The sequence below is a fragment of the Kogia breviceps genome, chromosome 17 (genome assembly GCF_026419965.1).
Source record: "Kogia breviceps isolate mKogBre1 chromosome 17, mKogBre1 haplotype 1, whole genome shotgun sequence".
NCBI classification, from domain to species: Eukaryota; Metazoa; Chordata; class Mammalia; order Artiodactyla; family Physeteridae; genus Kogia; species Kogia breviceps.
Window position 1 is genome coordinate 75010192 of NC_081326.1, and position 18245 is coordinate 75028436.

Consider the following 18245-nt stretch of genomic DNA (forward strand, 5'->3'; position numbering starts at 1 on the left):
TCGAGGCCTGGGTGCCAACATCACCCCGACCCCGAGCAGCACCCCAGGCCCCCCTCCTGCTCTCGCCGCCGGCTGTGCTCTGTCAGAGCAGCTCACAGCCGCGCCCTTCCTCCACTCTCAGGGCAATCGTACACCAGACACTGGTATCTAAGTACACCAACTCAAGTTTGAAGAGTCTGTAACGCTGCCTTTTTAAAATACAAATCAATGCGGGAAAGCAGGCTATCTGGACAAAAGGTTAAAATGTAGGGCTAGGGAATAGCAGCTGTGTTCTTGCAATTGATATAATGTCCAAACAGATTCGCTCAGATTAGTATAGTAAATAAGAATAACCAATTTTTGCTGCTTGCCTTATAATCTCAAGATACGCTTTCATTTAAATAATTTAGAATTTTGATATGATGAAACTTTTGTTCAAAAGTGAATGGTTTGCAGCGCCCAGTGACATGCTGTACACGTTTAAGTGCACATTGCAGAGGAGCACTAGGCTGTGGGAATGGCGAGCTGTGTGCAGCCGGGCACCCAGCACGGCTGGCAGAGAGGTGGGACCAAAGACCCCGGCTCGGCCAGCGCTACCCAGTGGCCTCGGGCAATTTCCTCATCTCTAACACGAGGGTAATAAAGGATAGGTACACTGTCCTTTACCCTCGTTTCCAAAATCTAAAATGTACTAAAAGACTGTTAAGTTTGTGTGTTTTTCTAAGCTTGAAGGAAACTAATTTTGTGGCAAAACCTGACCTGAACTGATGTGAGGGCTGTCGTTACACCTGGTAATATGAACACCTGTGTTTTGCTGTAAGTGTTAGTGCTTTTAACTCTGTATGCTATTGGAATACTAATATAATATACATCATGTGCATCATATTTCATTCATTTTCTTTCTTTTTTTCTCTTTTGGCCGCATTGCAAGGCTTACGGGATCTTAGTTCCCTGACCAGGGATTGAACCTGGGCCCTGGCAGTGAAAGTGCTGAGTCCTAACCACTGGAACGCCAGGGGATTCCCTTCATTAACTTTCTAAAGCCAAAAAATAGTGTAGCACATAGAACCCTCAAGAGTTTCGGATAAAATATTTTGGACCTGTCTCTTCCCCATAGGGTGGTTAAAAAGACTGAATGACTTTCTGTATGAGAAATACGTAGGATGGTAACTGACACGTGATAAGTATTTTGTACGATCTTAACCATTAAACCGCGACAGGGCTGTGTGCATTAGTCCTGTCTGGCAGTTAAATGAGTGTGGGGTGTGTGTGATGTCTGCAGGCCTCAATTTTAAAAGAAAAAGAAAAGAAAGGTGAGAAAGTGCCTCCACCTAATGTGATTTGCTCCCAGGTCCCCGTTCGTGCCAAGACGGCCCTCACTCCCCCTGCAGCGAGGGCAGTGGCCACCCGGATAGGTTAAAACGTGCCTCACCAAACTTGTGTGCAGCTTGCTTTGTTTAATTTGAAACTACAGTTTTCGAAAAGAAAGCCCCGTATAAAGAATGAAATCAGGATCACAGGTGATGAACCGCTGTCTTGTGAAACCACTGGCTGTTGATTTAATGTTTCTGTGCCTGTAGGACTCCCAGAGATGCGCGAACAGCGTTGTACCCCCTCATCGGTGTCTGGTCCCTCAGCATAGAGGGTGACGTAGAGGTGGCCTCGGGATGTTTATCGTCAAAGCGTGAGGGACCAGCTCTGGACCAGCCAGGTACGGGCTTTGCAGAAGCACTCTGAGACCTGGCTCCGTCCAGCCTTTCTTCTCGTCAGGCTACTTCAGGAAGGCTGAAGTAGCTGCACAGGGTGACAGGGGAGGGGTCCTAAGGCTGAGGACCACGTGACACACACAGACCACTCTGTCACCGCTCCTCTATCCCCAGGGACTTCTGAGGGGCTGTCGACAAGAGTTGTCCCAGGAAGACATTTGCTGCCCACAACCCCAGAGGCATGTGGCAGGAGGTCTGCATCTCTCAGACCTTGAACCAGAGGAGCCCAGGAAGGCAAGCCCGGGGCCCCTGGGCTATCTAGTCATGTGCCCTGCAGTAGCAAGAGGCAACGTCTTATGTGCAAGCTGACACTTCAGTGGGAGTCGTTTCTGTGTAAACGTGGCAGTAACATAAAACCACAGAAACGGTTCTACATCTGAGCCCATGATGCTACTACAGACATCCTAGAAATTTATCCTGAGAAAGTAATTCAAGAAAAGCGAACGACCCACTACTGCAAGTTTTAGGAAGCAGATGTAAAACAAAGGCTCCTGCTTTGGAAAAGATGAAGTTTGCGATCACTTGCAGTAGAGCCGACTCCAGAGGCTTTAGGGGCGGAAGAACTTTCTGAGACTCAGTTACCAGAAACCTCTCCTCCTTCTCCAGCCAGCGCTGGTCCTCTTCCATCTCCTGCTGCTGCCGGATCAGCCGCTCCTCCATCAGATGGGTCGGCAACACCTGCCCGATGCCGCGCAGGTCCAGTGTTGCAGAGTCCTGGGGGAGGAGTGAAAAGGTCCACTCTCAGAAGTCTGTGTATGAGGCTCTTACTTTTTCTTCTGTGTGTCTTTCCAAACAATTAAGCAAAATAGCAGGCGTGGTGGAAGTAGGGTCTCTTCTACTCTGCCGACGGGAGCAACTTTTCTGAGGGTTACAAGTTAACGTGTGTGAAACAGCTTTAAAAAGCATACAATTGTTCACTTGCAGGGACCTACTCTAAAGAAGTAATCCAAGATACGAGGCAGAGAATGCATCATTAGTTAGAGCGAACAAGTGGAAACAATCGAAGTAAAATAATGGGAGGAGGATTAAATACGACACACACATATTACAGAGTATAAAGCAGGTGCACTCCAGGGAAAAGAGCTTGAAGAGCAGACAACTACAGATGTTCTTGGGTTCAAAGAAATTATTTTTAATATTATAGGAGTGGTTCTTGGTTTTACCAAGAAAATTTACTAAAAATTAACACGGCCCGCGGAGCTGGAGGCTGTTTGTTCCTTGGCCTCACGTAGGGCTCTGCTTTTCAAATGAATGGGCTAATGATGGTAGCATCTCTCCGTCGTTCAGCGAAGAAGATCCACAGGCCCAGAGAGCATTTGATCTTAGAATGAGGGCATCTAAACTGAGAAATCTTAGGATTTAGAAATCCTGTACCTTGGGCACAGCCTCATCAGTTAACAAAGCAAAGCCCAAGAACATCCAATTTACCTCCACGTTGGGCTGCCACATCGATATCTCCTGGGGTCTGTGATTCCACGAATCTGTCTGGTCCAAGAGAGCTGCCTGACCTGGGTAGGCGCTGCCAGCCACGGCCGGGAGTCCATGTGAGCCCGGGTAGCCAGAGACCTGCGGGTGAGCGAAGCGGCCAGGTCACGGTCTGACACGGTATGACTTCTGCACGGCTCTGCTCTCCACGTGAAAGGAAGTAACTGAGATCACAGAGGATCACGTGGCGGCAGAAAAACGGCCCCTCACGGCTGTCCACGCCCTAATCCCCGGAACCTGTGTGAATACGGCAGCTTACATGCCAAAGGGACTGTGCAGATGTGACTGTAAATTAGGAATCATGAGGTGGGGAGATTATCCTGGACGATCTGAGTGCACCCAACGTGATCATAAGGGTCCCTAAAAATGCAAAAGGGAAGCAGAAGGGGAGAGAAAGGGGGTGTGACTACCGACGAACAGTCAGAGAGATACTTGGGCTTTGAAGTGGAGGAAGGGGCCACGAGCCAAGGAATGCAGGTGCCTCTAGAAGCCGGTAAAGGCAAGGAAATGCACTCTCAAATGCAGCCTCGAGAAAGGTCGTCTGTTACGGCCACAGTAGATAGCTGGTGCAAACAGACACTAGGAAACCAGAAATTCTTCACTTTGGAATTTTACACTTATTACAGTGCTGAGAGCAGACCATCCTCGGATGTAAAAGCAATGGGCCATCAACATGGTTAGGCCATGTCCCTACAAGTCCCTTCCCTGCCCAACTCATTACTACTCCACCAGCAAAGAACAAACAAAACCCCCAAACGCTTGCCCTCTAGTGAACCAGGGTGGATGGTGAGAGAAGGCAGGCCTTCACAGTCTCACAGTGACGACGAAAGCAGAGGAAAACATTCAGTTGGACACAGAGAAAAATTTCAAGGCGGAAGGAAAGTGAGAGGAATTTCTTTACATGGTTCTCCCTCAATCAAGAGCAAGAGAGACAAGGAATCAGAATCTGTCTCCCTAACTCATTAGGCCGGTGGGCAGCCGGGGTTGTCAGCTACGTTTTAAAGGAGATAAAGCACAGCCAAATCCGTATTTCCAAATTCCCTTCAACAAAGATTTCATGCATTTGTTAGGTCTCTAGGCATTGATTTATACCAAAATTCCACACTGACAATATGTAATTACTAAACTTTCAAATAAGATATACAGATAGTTCTCACAGTTTATCTGAATGAAAATATTTTAATAAAAAACTCTACTAAACATAAAATGCTATATCAGCAACTATTTTTGGTCAGAAGGGATACATCACTGCCAGAGAACTTTTAGGAATTTTCACAACAAAGAGATTTCAAATGATCTAAGGCAGTTTTCTATATGACACCAACGACATAAAAGGATCAAATGAGCATTTCAAGCTGAAAGGCCTACAGGAAATGTCCCATAGCTGTTCTTATTTACAAGGTAAGGAAACATGGGGCTTGGGAGAGAATCATTCATTTGTTTGATGAAAACAATGAATGTTTTAATTTATCAATATATACAATATATACTTCCCCATCCCCAAATGTGCTGAAGAATGAAATAACACATCTTATAACGGTAACGAACGGTATACCTGGTAGTGATTGGTCTGTACCATGTGCTGTGGGCTGGGATGAAACCCTTCACTGGACCTCGGACTAGGATAACCAGGTCTGCTGGGCTGTGAACAAATCAACAGAGCATCACATGAATAAGTATTCTGATTATTTTGGTAAATCCGCATTTTACTAAAAAGAATAGAAAAAGATAATTTTCTATAAGAGCTTAGTTGGAAAGAATGATAAAGGGTGTGAAGACATTTCCATGGGGGTAACAGTCTTTTCAACAAATAATGCTGGGACAACAGGATATCCACAGGCGAAAAATGAAGGTGGACCCCTTCCTCACAACATACATGGAAATTAACTCAACATGGATCATATTTTTAAACGTTGAGAGCTAAAACGATGAAACTCTTAGAAGAAAACACAGAAGTAAATCTTTGTGACCCTGGGTTAGGCCATGGTTTCTTAGGATGCCAAAAGCTCAGTCAACAAAAGAAAAGATAAACTGGACTTCATCAAAATTAAAAGTTGTATGTTGCAAATAATAACATCAAGAAAGTGAAAAGACAACCCATGAATGGAAGAAAGTATCTGCAAATCATCTATCTGATAAGATTCACATCCAGAATATAGAAAGAACTCTTAAAACTCAACAAGAAAGTGACAAATAATCTAAGTTAACAGTGAGCAAAAGATCTGAGTAGACACAAAGAAGATACACCAATGGCCAATAAGCACATAAGAAGATGCTCGACACCATTCAGCATCACGGAAACGCAAACCTGGAGACTTTCCCTTCTGCTCCTCACTGGCTGGGAGCACGTGGGTGAACCAGCCGGATTCTTTTTCCTCATCTATAGAACTGGGTTGACTTGGAGAGACCCTGAAGTCACTTCCAGCTCTAAAATCCTCATTGTATGACACGAGAATTTAAAGTTCAGAGCAAAAAGAACAGTCTAGTCTGAAATGGAAGATAAGTCAATAAAGTCTCCTAGGGCTTCCCTGGTGGCGCAGTGGTTGAGAATCCGCCTGCCGATGCAGGGGACACGGGTTCATGCCCCGGTCCGGGAAGATCCCACGTGCCGCAGAGCGGCTGGGCCCGTGAGCCATGGCCGCTGAGCCTGCACGTCCGAGCCTGTGCTCCGCAACGGGAGGGACCACGGCAGTGAGAGGCCCGCGTACCGCAAAATAAATAAATAAATAAATAAATAAATAAATAAATAAATAAATAAATAAATAAATAAATAAAGTCTCCTAAACCGGAGGGATTTAACAAAGTGGAAACTCAGGTCTCTCCAGGCAAATAAAGACCAGAATTGAAGGAAACAGACTCGGGGCCCGGCGAGCCCAGGGGAGGAAGGAAAACGCCTCAGTGCCCGTGTCGCTTTCCCGTGGACACAGGTGGTCCTGGATGAACACACACCTTGCTTCGGCTAAGTTCTGCGTGAGTCTGAGTCTCAAAACAGTGTCACCCCCTCTGGCTGGAATGCATGCCGTCTCCTGTCCCAGGCCCCCCGTGTCACCCCTCCCTCTCCCTCCTGACACAGAAGCATATCCCCTGCTCTCCTCCGAGCACGTGCACTGAAGCTACCCCTGCGCTTTCTCCCACCCTGCTGTGCGGGCCCGTTAAGCCTCTGAGGGTGGGAAGGCTCCCCTACCCCTTTAGCCCTGTCACATTTCAGCCCCCAGGTGCAGTCTACTCCAAACTTAACTAAATGTGAGGACGGATCCCCAAGACCCCCCGAAAGAGGGAAGGGCATGGGGGGGAGTCACAGGCTTTGCTTGTGTGCTAGGGTGGCAATTTTGTTCCATGACCCTAGGGACTACTCTTCAGATTTATATTTTTAAAGGTTTCATTTGAACAAGTGGTTAAAAAGAGGCAAACATGTTTGACTATCTCTGTACTCTGACATTTCAGGGGCAACAGCCATTTTAAAGGTGTCTGTTAATATGTATGCATTACAATGGCCGTATGGCAAAGGCTTCCTGGAGTCCAAGTATGGGAGGGTGCAGACCCAGGAATTAGGACAGTATTCACAGCTCTCTGATGGGTGGACAGTTGTGTCTGCTGGCTTACATTTTGGAGGTGGCAGGTAAGTAACACAGGCAAAAATAAAAACTTTTACTCAATGTGTCCTATGTGTAGAGCAGGTGTTGCATGTACAATTAGAAGTCTGAGAGCAACGGTACAAAGAAGTATTATCACCCCATTTTACAGAGGATAAAACAGAGGCTCAGAGAGGTCAGGCGATACGAACAGGCTGCACAGCTGGTAACGGCAGAACTGCCCGCCTCCAGAGTCTGCTGTGCTGTGCTGCTACTCTACGACAAGCACACTGTGACTCACCAAATAAAAGGGGAATTACAAAAGGAACGATCAAAGCACAGCAAAATCTCCGCAGAACATCCTCCGGTGGCTCAAATACTTACATGGGCAGCAAACGGCGACGCTTGTAAGGTTCCACTTCAAAATAAAGATAACAGATAAAAACATGAAAACATGTCTTACAGAAGATGAAACTACTGCACCAAGAATACCACAAAATGGAACTTTGCTAGCCACCTGCTGTGGAGAGCACGGACGTATCGCTAACAGTTCTGTTTTCCTTCTCTACAAGTACGGACTCAGCGTGGCGGCCAAGAGGGCAGGCCAGGAAATGGCCAGTGCTGGGCCGGGGCAACTTGCCCACTGTGCCTCAACAATGAAGTGGGGACAGGGCTGCCACAAATATCGAATGAGCTGAGCTGGACTGAGGTATCCAGACGTGTCACCTGCTACTAAGTACAAGGTTTAGCAGGCTGATTGCATCTCTTCCTCAAAGACAGAAACTTGGATTTTCACGAAGCAAACTATGGAGCTGGAGGAGTTTTTGTCGAAAGCCTCCCAAGTGAGGAGGAAGAAAAAGGAAAACCCAACACATCCTACACTCATGGTCCTCAGCTGGATGGCAGTGCCCCCGATGGGGGCCTAGGGTACGGAGAGGCCACTCCTGCTGCCTTCAGGGCCTCAGGTGGGAGGGAGAGCGGGGCTGAACAGCAGGGCCTGTGCTACATTCACGACTTTCTCCACCTTTCACAGGTTAAACAAGAACAAGGAGCCCCGTAGTCTGAACCGAGAACCAACTCTGTCTGACATACAAACACAAATGATATTTTGCATAGTTTATCAGACACTGAACATTCCAGAAGAGCAACTACTGTGAAAACCGATGGACAATTTTACTTTGTTTCGTTTGAACTTTACCAAGATATTTCACCCTTCTAGAAAATCACATCATCAAGACGAATGAGACCCACAGTCAGTTGTGGCTGCAGGGTCTGCGAGTGTAGCTGCTGTATCCAGGGCGAGCCTACCACACACAGGTGCGGGCACTTGGCTCCTCCACCACACCTCCCAGCGAAACTATACCGGAGTATTTTATACAGGTGTGTGCATAATGCTATTAGAAGTTACTTTTATTTCTCTTGTACAGTTCACAGTCTCTTGGCTGTATTGGTATCCTGAAATTATTAAGTCATTTTATAACCTATGTATTCTATTTCAGGATTAGTAAATGGGGCATTATAAAATACTTTTTACATAAATGGAATGCTGGGTCTGATTGGGGCTGAGAAACGCTATGCTGAGGAAGCTATTCTCAGGACCCCCTTACATTCTCAGAAATTACTGAGGACTCCACGAGCCTTTACTTATCTGGAATATATCTACCAATATTTACATTATTAGAAAACATCCAGCATCTGCATATATATACTAATGTTGATGATCTTCTACCCATTAAATTTTTTTTCGGGGGGGCCGTACTGCACGGCTTGTGGGATCTTAGTGAGGTCTCAGTTCCCTGACCAGAGATTGAACCTGGGCCCTTGGCAATGGAAGACCTGAGTCCTAACCACTGGACTGCCAGGGAATTCCCTCTACCCATTAAAATTTTAATCTGGGGACTTCCCTGGTGGCGCAGTGGTTAAGAATCCACCTGCCAATGCAGGCGACACGGGTTCAAGCCCTTGTCCGGGAGGATCCCACGTGTCGTGGAGCAGCTAAGCCCGTGCGCCACAACTACTGAGCCTGTGCTCTAGAGCCCGCGAGCCACAATTACTGAGCGCACATGCCGCATCTACTGAAGCCCGTGCACCTAGAGCCCATGCTCCACAACAAGAGAAGCCACCGCAATGAGAAGCCCGCGCACCGCAATGAAGAGTAGCCCCTGCTCGCCGCGACTAGAGAAAGCCCGCACGCAGCAACGAAGACCAGTGCAGCCATAAATAAATAAATAAATGATTTTAAATCTAGGGGCTGCCAACCTTTTAATTTGGGGATCAAAGAGTAAATATTTTATTTATTTGGTCGCGCCGTGCAGCTTGCAGGATCTTAGTTCCCTGACCAGGCATTGAACCTGCACCCTCAGCAGTGAAAGCGTGGAGTCCTAACCACTGGACCGCCAGGGAATTCCCAAAGAGTAAATATTTTAATCTTTTTGAGCCATACTGTAACGGAAGCACTCAAGTCCGTCTGTGTAGGAGGTACCCAGGCACGGACAACACACAGGTCAAGGGGCCAGTTCATGCAATAAAACGTTCATCAACAGAAACAGGCAGTGGGGTATAGTCTGCTGACCCATTCTGAAGGGTAGAACCATCTCTGACTACAGAAAAGAGCCTCAAAACATGCACATTGAAAACATCCTAAAGAAAGAAATGTGAGGATATTTAAAAATTTAAGCAGAACTCACTTTGTTCTGTAAACAAAGAAGCCTAACCATCTCCATCTCCGCCCATGAACTTAATATCATAGCCTTCAAAACTCAGCCACATGAAAATTATTTTTTTTAATTATTAAAAATCATACAGCTTGAGCTATGTAACCATGCTTAGATGGAAAAGGTTAATTCTGTGAGTTTTAGGGGAATGCTATGCACCGCATTAGCACATCATTTGTGCTAATCACCAACTATGTAGAGTTCCTTACACTCCTGTGACTAAAAAAAGTGCTGTGAATGCATTATCTCATTTGGTCTTCACAACACCCCTAAGAGGTGGGGAACACTAGTACCCCACTTCACAGATGAGGAAAGTGAGGCTGGGAACAGGCAGGTAACCCACCTGGTCATCAGAGCCACCTGTGAACAGATCCACTTGGTTTCCAGGCCTGAGAAATTAACTTCAAGACCCTCCGGTGCTGGACCCTTCCTCAGTAGTTAGTGAGGAAACAGGCAAACCCGGGTATACAAGGTGGAGGCCGCAGATGCTGGGGTGCATAGCTTTTCGGTGGGTAGCTAGGGACTTCGTTGTTGTTGTGACACGAGGAGAGACATAGAGAAATGTTGTGGTCTCAGCACTAACCAGCTCATAGTAACACCAACAGAATGGACCACAGGCCCTCCTCCCTCCTTCTCTGGGGCTCAGTTTTCCCACCGGTGGAGGAAGCCAGACCACAGAACCCTTCACCTCTAAAATTCTGAAGAACCGGGTCAGTCACCTGTGTTCACTTTCTATGTGTAATAATATTTACTGTAACAGTTTAAAACAATGGCCGAGAAAACAGATTTCAAGCATCATGACAAAAAAAATGGGTACAATATTTATATAGCACTTTTTGTTAACAGATTTCTGAACATTTTTCAAAAAGAAAATGAAGTAAAGAATTATCAGAGTTCCTTTAATATATTTTTAGCTAATCAAACATCAAGTAGCAGGTAATTATTAACTGCAAAAAAAAGCCTATTATCTATTTACCATCCAGAAAATGATCTGAACTGGATTATTCTTGGCAAGTAAGCCACTGCGTGAAAATACCACCCTGTCAAAAGCACAAGGAGAACAAAGAATCCTCATCTGAGGCGAGTGTTTAAGGGCCAGCTGTGTCCAGCTCCCGCCCAGCTGAGCAAGAGGGGAAGGCCGGAGGATGGAGGGCAGGGCTGGGATGCTGCTGGCAGGCCTCCCCACGCTGACAGCCCAGCCACTGGCCACAGATGAGAAAAAGGCAGAAAATGTGCACCAGGTTCTCAGCAAAACAAAACCAAACCCAAAAGGAACCGGGTCAGGTGGAAGTTGACTCCTTTCAAAATAAAGCAAAACGTAAAGCGTTCTCGGCTTGGTTACAGTCTATCTGATCATCAGGAAGGTCCCTGACACCAGCAGAGAGAAACCTCCCCGAGCAGGGCGTGCTCATATAAGTCTGATGATGGGGGCGGTGGGGGGAGGGGGGATTGGAAGGTCAGGCCCAATCCAATCACTCATGATTTCCAACAGCTCAGAGCTGCCACGCAAATTAGGGAAACGGGTGCACGTTGGGGTGGTATGCGGCGGGGCGAACGGGGAACAGAAGTGGCAGTGATTACTCTTAGAATAACCCGCTATTTGGTTTTCTCCCCACAGACAGCAGCTGCCTACAGCATAAACCTCTCAAGTTAGTAGGCATAACGCCAGAGGTGGGGTGGGGGCCTTTGCTACCTTGGGTGGTGCTTCGTCGGACCCTCCGGAGTCCCAGGACACTGTGACCTGCCTTCTGGACTCCATCCTCATCCGCTCTTCTTGCTGGACCTTCTCTTCCTCCAGGATTGTGCTAGAGAGACAACACAGTACGTAAGGGGAGGTGACACCGGGGGAGCTCGCACACGCCAGACCCCACCCAGACGTACCCAAGGAGCCCCGCGGGGTGGCGGCAGGCGCCAATAAAGAAAGGGAAAGAGGATCGGGTTTCTAACTTCACAAAAGGACTCCAGAATAGCCTTGATGCAAGGCGCACGGCCTCAGGTAAGGGAAGGACAGCTGGCAACACAAGGAAGAGCTGGGGAACCAAAGAGGGGCCGGAGGGACGGTCTGGACGCCGGTTTCCTTTAAGCAGCAGCGTTTCCCTGAGCAAATCCCGAGCAGTGCTCCACACGGCACAGACCCAGCCCTCACAGTGCCACCGCAGCACAGCAACCGACCAAACAGCCGTGCGGCCCAACGTTCCCCAAGCTGCTCACGACCTCCTACCAACTTTCACTTTAACCAGCACTTTGCCTCATCAGGAAGGAAGGAGACGCAACAGTATCTACAAGCACTTCTGAAACTCCTGCCGGCCTGCAACTGGCAACTCCGCACCGGGTCACGCGGCTACTTACCCGCCGGGCTGCTCAGGGCTCCGCACCTGGGCTCTGCGCCATCGCGGGAGCGGCCACCGCCCTCTGCTGCCTGCCCGCCCGCCCGCCCGCCGCCCCGCCGCCGCGTCCTGGGGCTTCCCAGTCCCAGCCTCCTGGTGGAGGGCAGCAGAGAACCTCCCAGCGCCAGCAGCTCGTGAGAGAGTGAGGTCAGCGGCCCCAGAGCCTTTCTTTCTAATCTGGGAATCCGGCTCAACTGTTTCCAGGAGACATTCCTGCTGCCTGGAGGCGAGGGCAGGCTGTTTCTCACGCAGCTGCACTCATGCAACTTACAGCAGCAGAGGACACACAGAATTCATCTCGTAACTGCCCTGAGTCAGCAAGCCCTTACTACAGATGGGAGTTTTGTTTCACATTTTTTTAAGGAAAGGGAACGTTTCCCTCCATGACCACATCAGCACTATAGAGAAAAGCAACCCCCTCCTCAAAATATGATTTCGTTTTTCTTCTCACTCCATCTAGACGATCATGGCTGAGAAAAGAGCACAACACTTTAACAACAGTGCAGGCTCTGGCGGCACCTTCGAGGCTGGCCAGGTGCACGCCGAGCCAGGGCTGTCGGGATCCTGGCCCCAGGTCCCACGATTTACAGGTCAAGTGCGTGCGAGAGCCTGTTTGCTTGGCCTTTGCCCGCACTAGGCTGAGAGCTGCCCCTTTCCACGTGCCCAGAACTAGCACAGACCCTGGACCACAGTCTGCCTTGGTGATGACAGGAGAGTGAAGCCACCATCAGCCGAGCACGTGCACTGGCTGGTGAGGAAGACTGGTCACCACCTCCCCGTGCCTCACATGGGACGGGTGCAGGCGGCCGGGAGGGAGGCCGAGGGGAGCAGGGGCTCAGACGGCCCCCTGGCCTGAGAGAGGCCTGCCTCCGATTAGGAGCTTTCCAGCGCCCTGCTCTCAATCACCTGGCCCTCAAAACAAGTAACAGACTCCAAGTCAGAATTTCCAAAAATTGCGTAGTTTTAAACAACTGAAAAGTCCATAACAATCAGGAAAAAAAATCAAGGAAAAAAAATTGTCCTTATTTCTAACTTCTTCAAATCATTAAAATAAAGGCAAGCTATGAGAAGGCCAAGCGTGACATGTTCTTTAAGGCAATGGAACTCTATTTTAAATAGGTCTCACGAAGGCAATTTATTTCACATGGGCTGTTTTGTGACCTGGGCCACCCTGACCTGAAGGTTACTGCTCCCCGCAAACACCTCCAAATAGGTCATGGGAGGGCCCTCGCATAAGGAGACCCTCTTGGGCTCCACCTGCCCTGACCCTTGGCCCCCACCCACTGTTCTCTGACCGCTGACTCACTGTCTGAACCCTCCCTCTCGGCCCTCATCACCTGCTACCACTGAACACGGAACGCAGGGGTAAGCGGGAAGCAAGTTCCTCAGCATCACACCAAAAAATAACATGTCAAAACGCTTCGGAGAAACCATAACTTGTTGCTCAGAGCACTGCAGAATATAAATAACTCATGAAGTATCTGTTTTTACAATGGGAAGGCTCTTCCATAGATGGAGTAAGAGTGCCCATGGAGACAGTTCTGAACTTTCCTCTTTACAGCTGCTGAGGAACCCAGAGCAAAAAACTGGAATGTGCAGCGTGTCAAGGAGGTCAAATTTAAACATATTTTCCCAAGGTCCAAGTATTTTTAGCAGCAATACTTTCTGTCTGAAAGCTCTGAGCTGCCTAATGTGGACTGGCAATGAGCCCTCATGCTTCTTCCTGGGATGGTGGTGTTTAAGTCTCAAACTCACCAGAGATGAAACTATAAGAGCTCATAAGACTTTTCATTTAACAAACGTTAGAACATGTAAGAATCATTCTTTGTTTATCCACGAGCCCCATCTAGGAAGAGAACTGGGAAGAGGGGAAAGGAGTATTTATTTAATGTTAGTTTTATTTTTTATCACTACTTCCCTCACTTTAGGAGAAAAAGTCATCAAACTAATCAATTCACAGGTAAAGGACATAAAAACTTGTAAGCACACGTCGACTCTTCTCAGCCTGCGGCGGCACTCCCTGTGAAACCTGGTCTCCCGGGCTCCACAAGCTGGTATGGAGAGGTCTCATTAAATTTCCGTTCTGGAGCAACAAGATGTGATTTTACGTCTAAGGTATTTTCATGCAGAGCAATAAAGTGGTCTAATAGTGTCTTCGTTTCCAGTACCAAGCTAAGATTCGGAAGCAAATCTCCAACACGGACAAGATTTAGAGTGGAGAGGGGCGATCAGTCCAAGTGGGTGACCAGCTGCTCCCGCTGTCCCAGCAGAAAGGGCACCAGCTCTGAGCAGCACCTTCACTGAGCTGGGCAGCTGGGCCCATTTCAACTCGTGTCCTCCTTCATAAATGAGAACGATGCTGCCTGTTCTCATCCACTGTTAGGATGGAGAAATAAAGTAGGTGAAAAAACCCAGTAAGACTTTTAAGTAAATGCTAACTAGTTCTGTACTTTTACCTGCCTTATTTTTTTAAAAATCTATTTCATTTCTGTAGCATTTTTCCTGAGAATGATTATAGTAATACTATTCTTTTCTTTGAAACTACATTTCTTCTATGCTTGAAAAACTTTTTTTAAAAAGGTTGGACTTTGATCACCTAAACATAATAATTTTATGATGACATCACAAAATTTGCTTTGGACAGAAAATCAGTCTGGATTCATAGTTACTTAGGCTAATTTGAAAAACATCCAGAGAAAGAGCAGCAAGAAACTGGATGAAAAAAAAAGCCACGAGGGAAATGGCTTGTTTTGGCAAGTTCATGGGAATGCCAGCTTTGAAACACGATCCCTTCTAAGTACCCAACATTGCCTCACCACAAAGGAATGGGGCTGACCCTCCAACAACCCCCCTTGGTATCTCTGCAGAAAACAAGGCTTGAGACAAAGCTGGGAGGGCACCAGTGCCCTGGGCAGTGGCCAGTGTTGCGGCACACGCCGCCCTCCTTCTTCTCTTATAGACATGCACAGCAGACGGAACGTCTCGCTTCACGAATACAACAAAACTGCATCTCTCTTTACTTACTATGGATCTCAAACCGCAGGAAATAACGCACTTTGGTTATGGTGTTACACATCTCAAAATTATTTGAAATAAAGTGATTTCTACTAAAATTTTACTTTAGAATGGTGTCCTCTTTGCATTTCTGGCAAGTTCGAGAAGCTCCTATGTGACCAATCCTCTTGAAGATAGCAACTACGGACTAGGACAGAAGAAACAGCCCTGGGACAGCACAAAGCAGTCAGGCTCTGGAGGGAGCTGCCACTCGGAGGAAGGGAACGGCACTGGGTGAGTCTCCAATTTAATGGCCACTAGCCAGAAAGCCAGCCCCAGTCTTACTGGTTTGAAGAGCCAGAGGACTGAATTTGGGTCACCACAGCTGGTGGAAAGTGAGGGGGTAAATCCCAGGAAGAAGAGAGCCAGGGGAGGGGTGCCTCAAATTCTCAGTATAGATTCTGCCTGAATCACTAGCTGACCCCTGTACTATGCACATACAGTGCAGGCTCCAGGCAGCCCAGCTGAAGCTGAACTCAGCTGAATCAGGATTCGAGCTCACAGAATGGAAGGAGTTTGCAATGTGAGACCTGCCAAGTTAGCTGCCTGCTAAAACCAACCAACCAACCAACCAACCAACCACTCTTCAGAGGAATAATACTGAATCCAGAGTTTCTGCAACCTATCAGTCACAATGTCCATGACATAATCTAAAAATCACTTGATGTACAAATAAACATTAAAATGTATTCCACTCTCAAGAGGAAAAGAAATCTAAAGGAAGCTGACTCCAGTGGTGACTCAGAAGTTGTAATTAGCAAGCAAGGACTTTGAAGAGCTATTATTATATTCAAGGACATAAAGGAAAATTTGGTCATAGTTAATGAAAAGATAGGAAATGCCAGCAGAGAAACAAAAGGTATAAAAAAGAGCCAAATGAAAATTCCTAATGAAAAATAAAATATCTGAAATAAAATCTGCACAGAATTGGATCATCAGTGGGATGGAGATGAGAGAAGAGTCAGGAAAGTTGAAGATAAATCAATAAAAATTATCCAAACTGAAGAACTCAGAGAAAAAAGATTGGGGGAAAACAGAAAAAGAACAGAGCCCCCAGAACCTGAAGGACACTATCAAAAGATTTAACATACATGGAACTGGAGTTTGAGAAGAGAAAAAATGGAGCGGAAAAAAGTATCTGAAGAAATAATGGTCAAGGACATACATTTACAGATTCAAGAGGTTCAGTGAAGCCCAAATATGATCAATACAACAAAAACCACACCCAAGCACATCCTAGTTATAAACTGCTGAAAACCAAAGCTAAAATCATGGAAGAAGCCAGAAAAAAATGACACATTACATACAGAAGAGTAATAATTTAAAAGGCCAGTGACTTCTCATTAGAAATAACAGAGGCCAGAAGATAATGAAAGAAAGCTTTAAGGTGCTGAAAGAAAGAAAGAAAAAAAAAAAAAGAAAAGAAAAATCTGTCAACTCAGAGTTCTATATCCAGTGTAATGAAGTTCAATTCATTTTCAGATTAAAAAACAAACAAACAAACAAACCGCAAACTAATCAACAGGCCCACACCACAAGAAATGTTAAAGAAGTTCTTCAGACAGATGGGAAAACCAAATGGAAGAAAGATCTTTAGGAAAGAATAAAGAGCACGGTATGGGGTTAAGTATAAAAGATTTTCCCGTCACCTTCCTCAAAATACTATTAAAAACACCAAGTGTAATCTTATTTTATGAGGTTACTATCATATATGAATATAATATACACGACATCTAGAACAAAAAGGACTAAGGCGGTGGTAAATGAAGTCGCCACATTTTAAGTGAAATACCATGATTAACTCTAAGTAGATGGTGCAAAGTTAAAGATGTAGATAATGTAATACTTGGAGCAATCCCTAAAAATATAATGCAAAAGGTATTTCTAAAATGCAAATCTGGGGGCTTGAGAGGAAGAGGTGCGGAAGGTAAGCCAGTGGCTTCTCAGCACCAAACCCTCTTCACTGAGAACGGACCCGCTGCCACGGGGGCTGCCGCCCCCTCCCATCTAAGCTCGGGTGCCCGGAGACGGCGCTGAGTCGGAGCCAGCGCTGCTCCACTCGTTCCCTGCATCCCTGCGTCCACCTCGCCGCCACGTCCCTCTGTAACCTGAAGAGGGACGGGCCACCTACAGCCTCTGCTCCTTCACTGTGCACAGGGGAGGACAGACACTCATGTCTACTCCACTCTTCCCCCAAGTCGTCAGGGATAATAACCCTGAAGACAACATGTAGGGAAGGGGAATGAAGAACAAGTGCAGAGAGAAGGAAAACGGCGCCAGAGGCAGGGCTGAAGGGGAGGAATGGCAGCAGCTAGCGGACGGGTCTGCGGGCTTCACTGTGGGTCCTGAGGGCGACCTTCAAATAGTAAATATGTGGGTCACAGCTGAAGTGTGAACCTCCTCTAGTCAAAGTCCTCTCTTACAAATAAGACAAGGGAGGGGAAGTGAGCAGACCGCGGGGAAGCACAGGGGCTGGAGGCAGACGGCACCCCATCCAGTGGGGAGGGGCATACGGCGGTAAAGAGACTGAAAAGAGCAGTCGTCCTGGACTTCAGAGCAAAGGGCCCGGGGTCTGGGGTCCACCCTTTGTTAGCTGCACAATCTGGCCGAGTCATAGGGTTTTTCTGAGCCTCAGGTTCCTTAAGTGAAAAGGGCAACAGTACCTCACCCTTAAGAATTCTTGTGAACGCAGTAAGGTAATCACGCGATTACCATGTAAGTAGGTGGTAAGCCATGTAAGTACAAAGGACTAATTTTTATGAAATTTAACTTTAAATCTCACCGGAAATTTGTTTACTTCACATACAACCAAATTCTGGAGGTGAAGCTAAAGTAGAGATGCACCTGTAAAGGTGTGAACATCTGTTGCGGGGGCGGGGGGGGGCTCCAATGACAGGCAAGAGCTACCCGCAGCTAAGAAACAGTTATGACATAAATTTTAGTGGAAACAATTTAACTTGTACATTAAATTCCCATGAAATGTAGATTTACTATTTACTTTTTATTACCGGGAAGACTAAGGTCCCAAATCAAACAAACATTTTAAGACGTAAGTACAGGGGTAATTGAGAAACAGGTTACTCTTCTAGATGACACCAAGACCCAACAGGACGGCGGTGAGAAGGAAAATGCCGACATGATGACTAAGGAGGAACTGAGACACCACCTTTGAAAGGAATTTGGGGAGCAGATACAAAACCACTTTAAAAGCACAGCAAAGAAGCACAAGTAACCTCATGTTATTAATCAAATCTAGAGTTCACATTTTAGGATAAATGAAGAATCAAA

The 18245-nt window shown here is 46.8% G+C and overlaps 1 protein-coding gene across 50 annotated transcripts in view; it reads right to left on the reverse strand.

Moving 5' to 3' along the window:
* PTK2 (protein tyrosine kinase 2) overlaps positions 1–18245 on the reverse strand; it is a 247644-nt gene that overhangs the window by 28431 nt on the left and 200968 nt on the right. For 46 of the 50 annotated variants that reach the window (XM_067017362.1, XM_067017365.1, XM_059043007.2 and 43 more), the window contains 4 exons: positions 11210–11321; positions 4786–4872; positions 3174–3311; positions 2328–2459 (listed from right to left, as the gene is read on the reverse strand). In XM_067017362.1, coding sequence (XP_066873463.1) covers positions 2328–2459; positions 3174–3311; positions 4786–4872; positions 11210–11321 — 469 coding nt within the window. The remainder of the gene's footprint in view (positions 1–2327; positions 2460–3173; positions 3312–4785; positions 4873–11209; positions 11322–18245) is intronic. The other 4 variants (XM_067017388.1, XM_067017357.1, XM_067017395.1 and 1 more) reach the window with 2 other exon arrangements.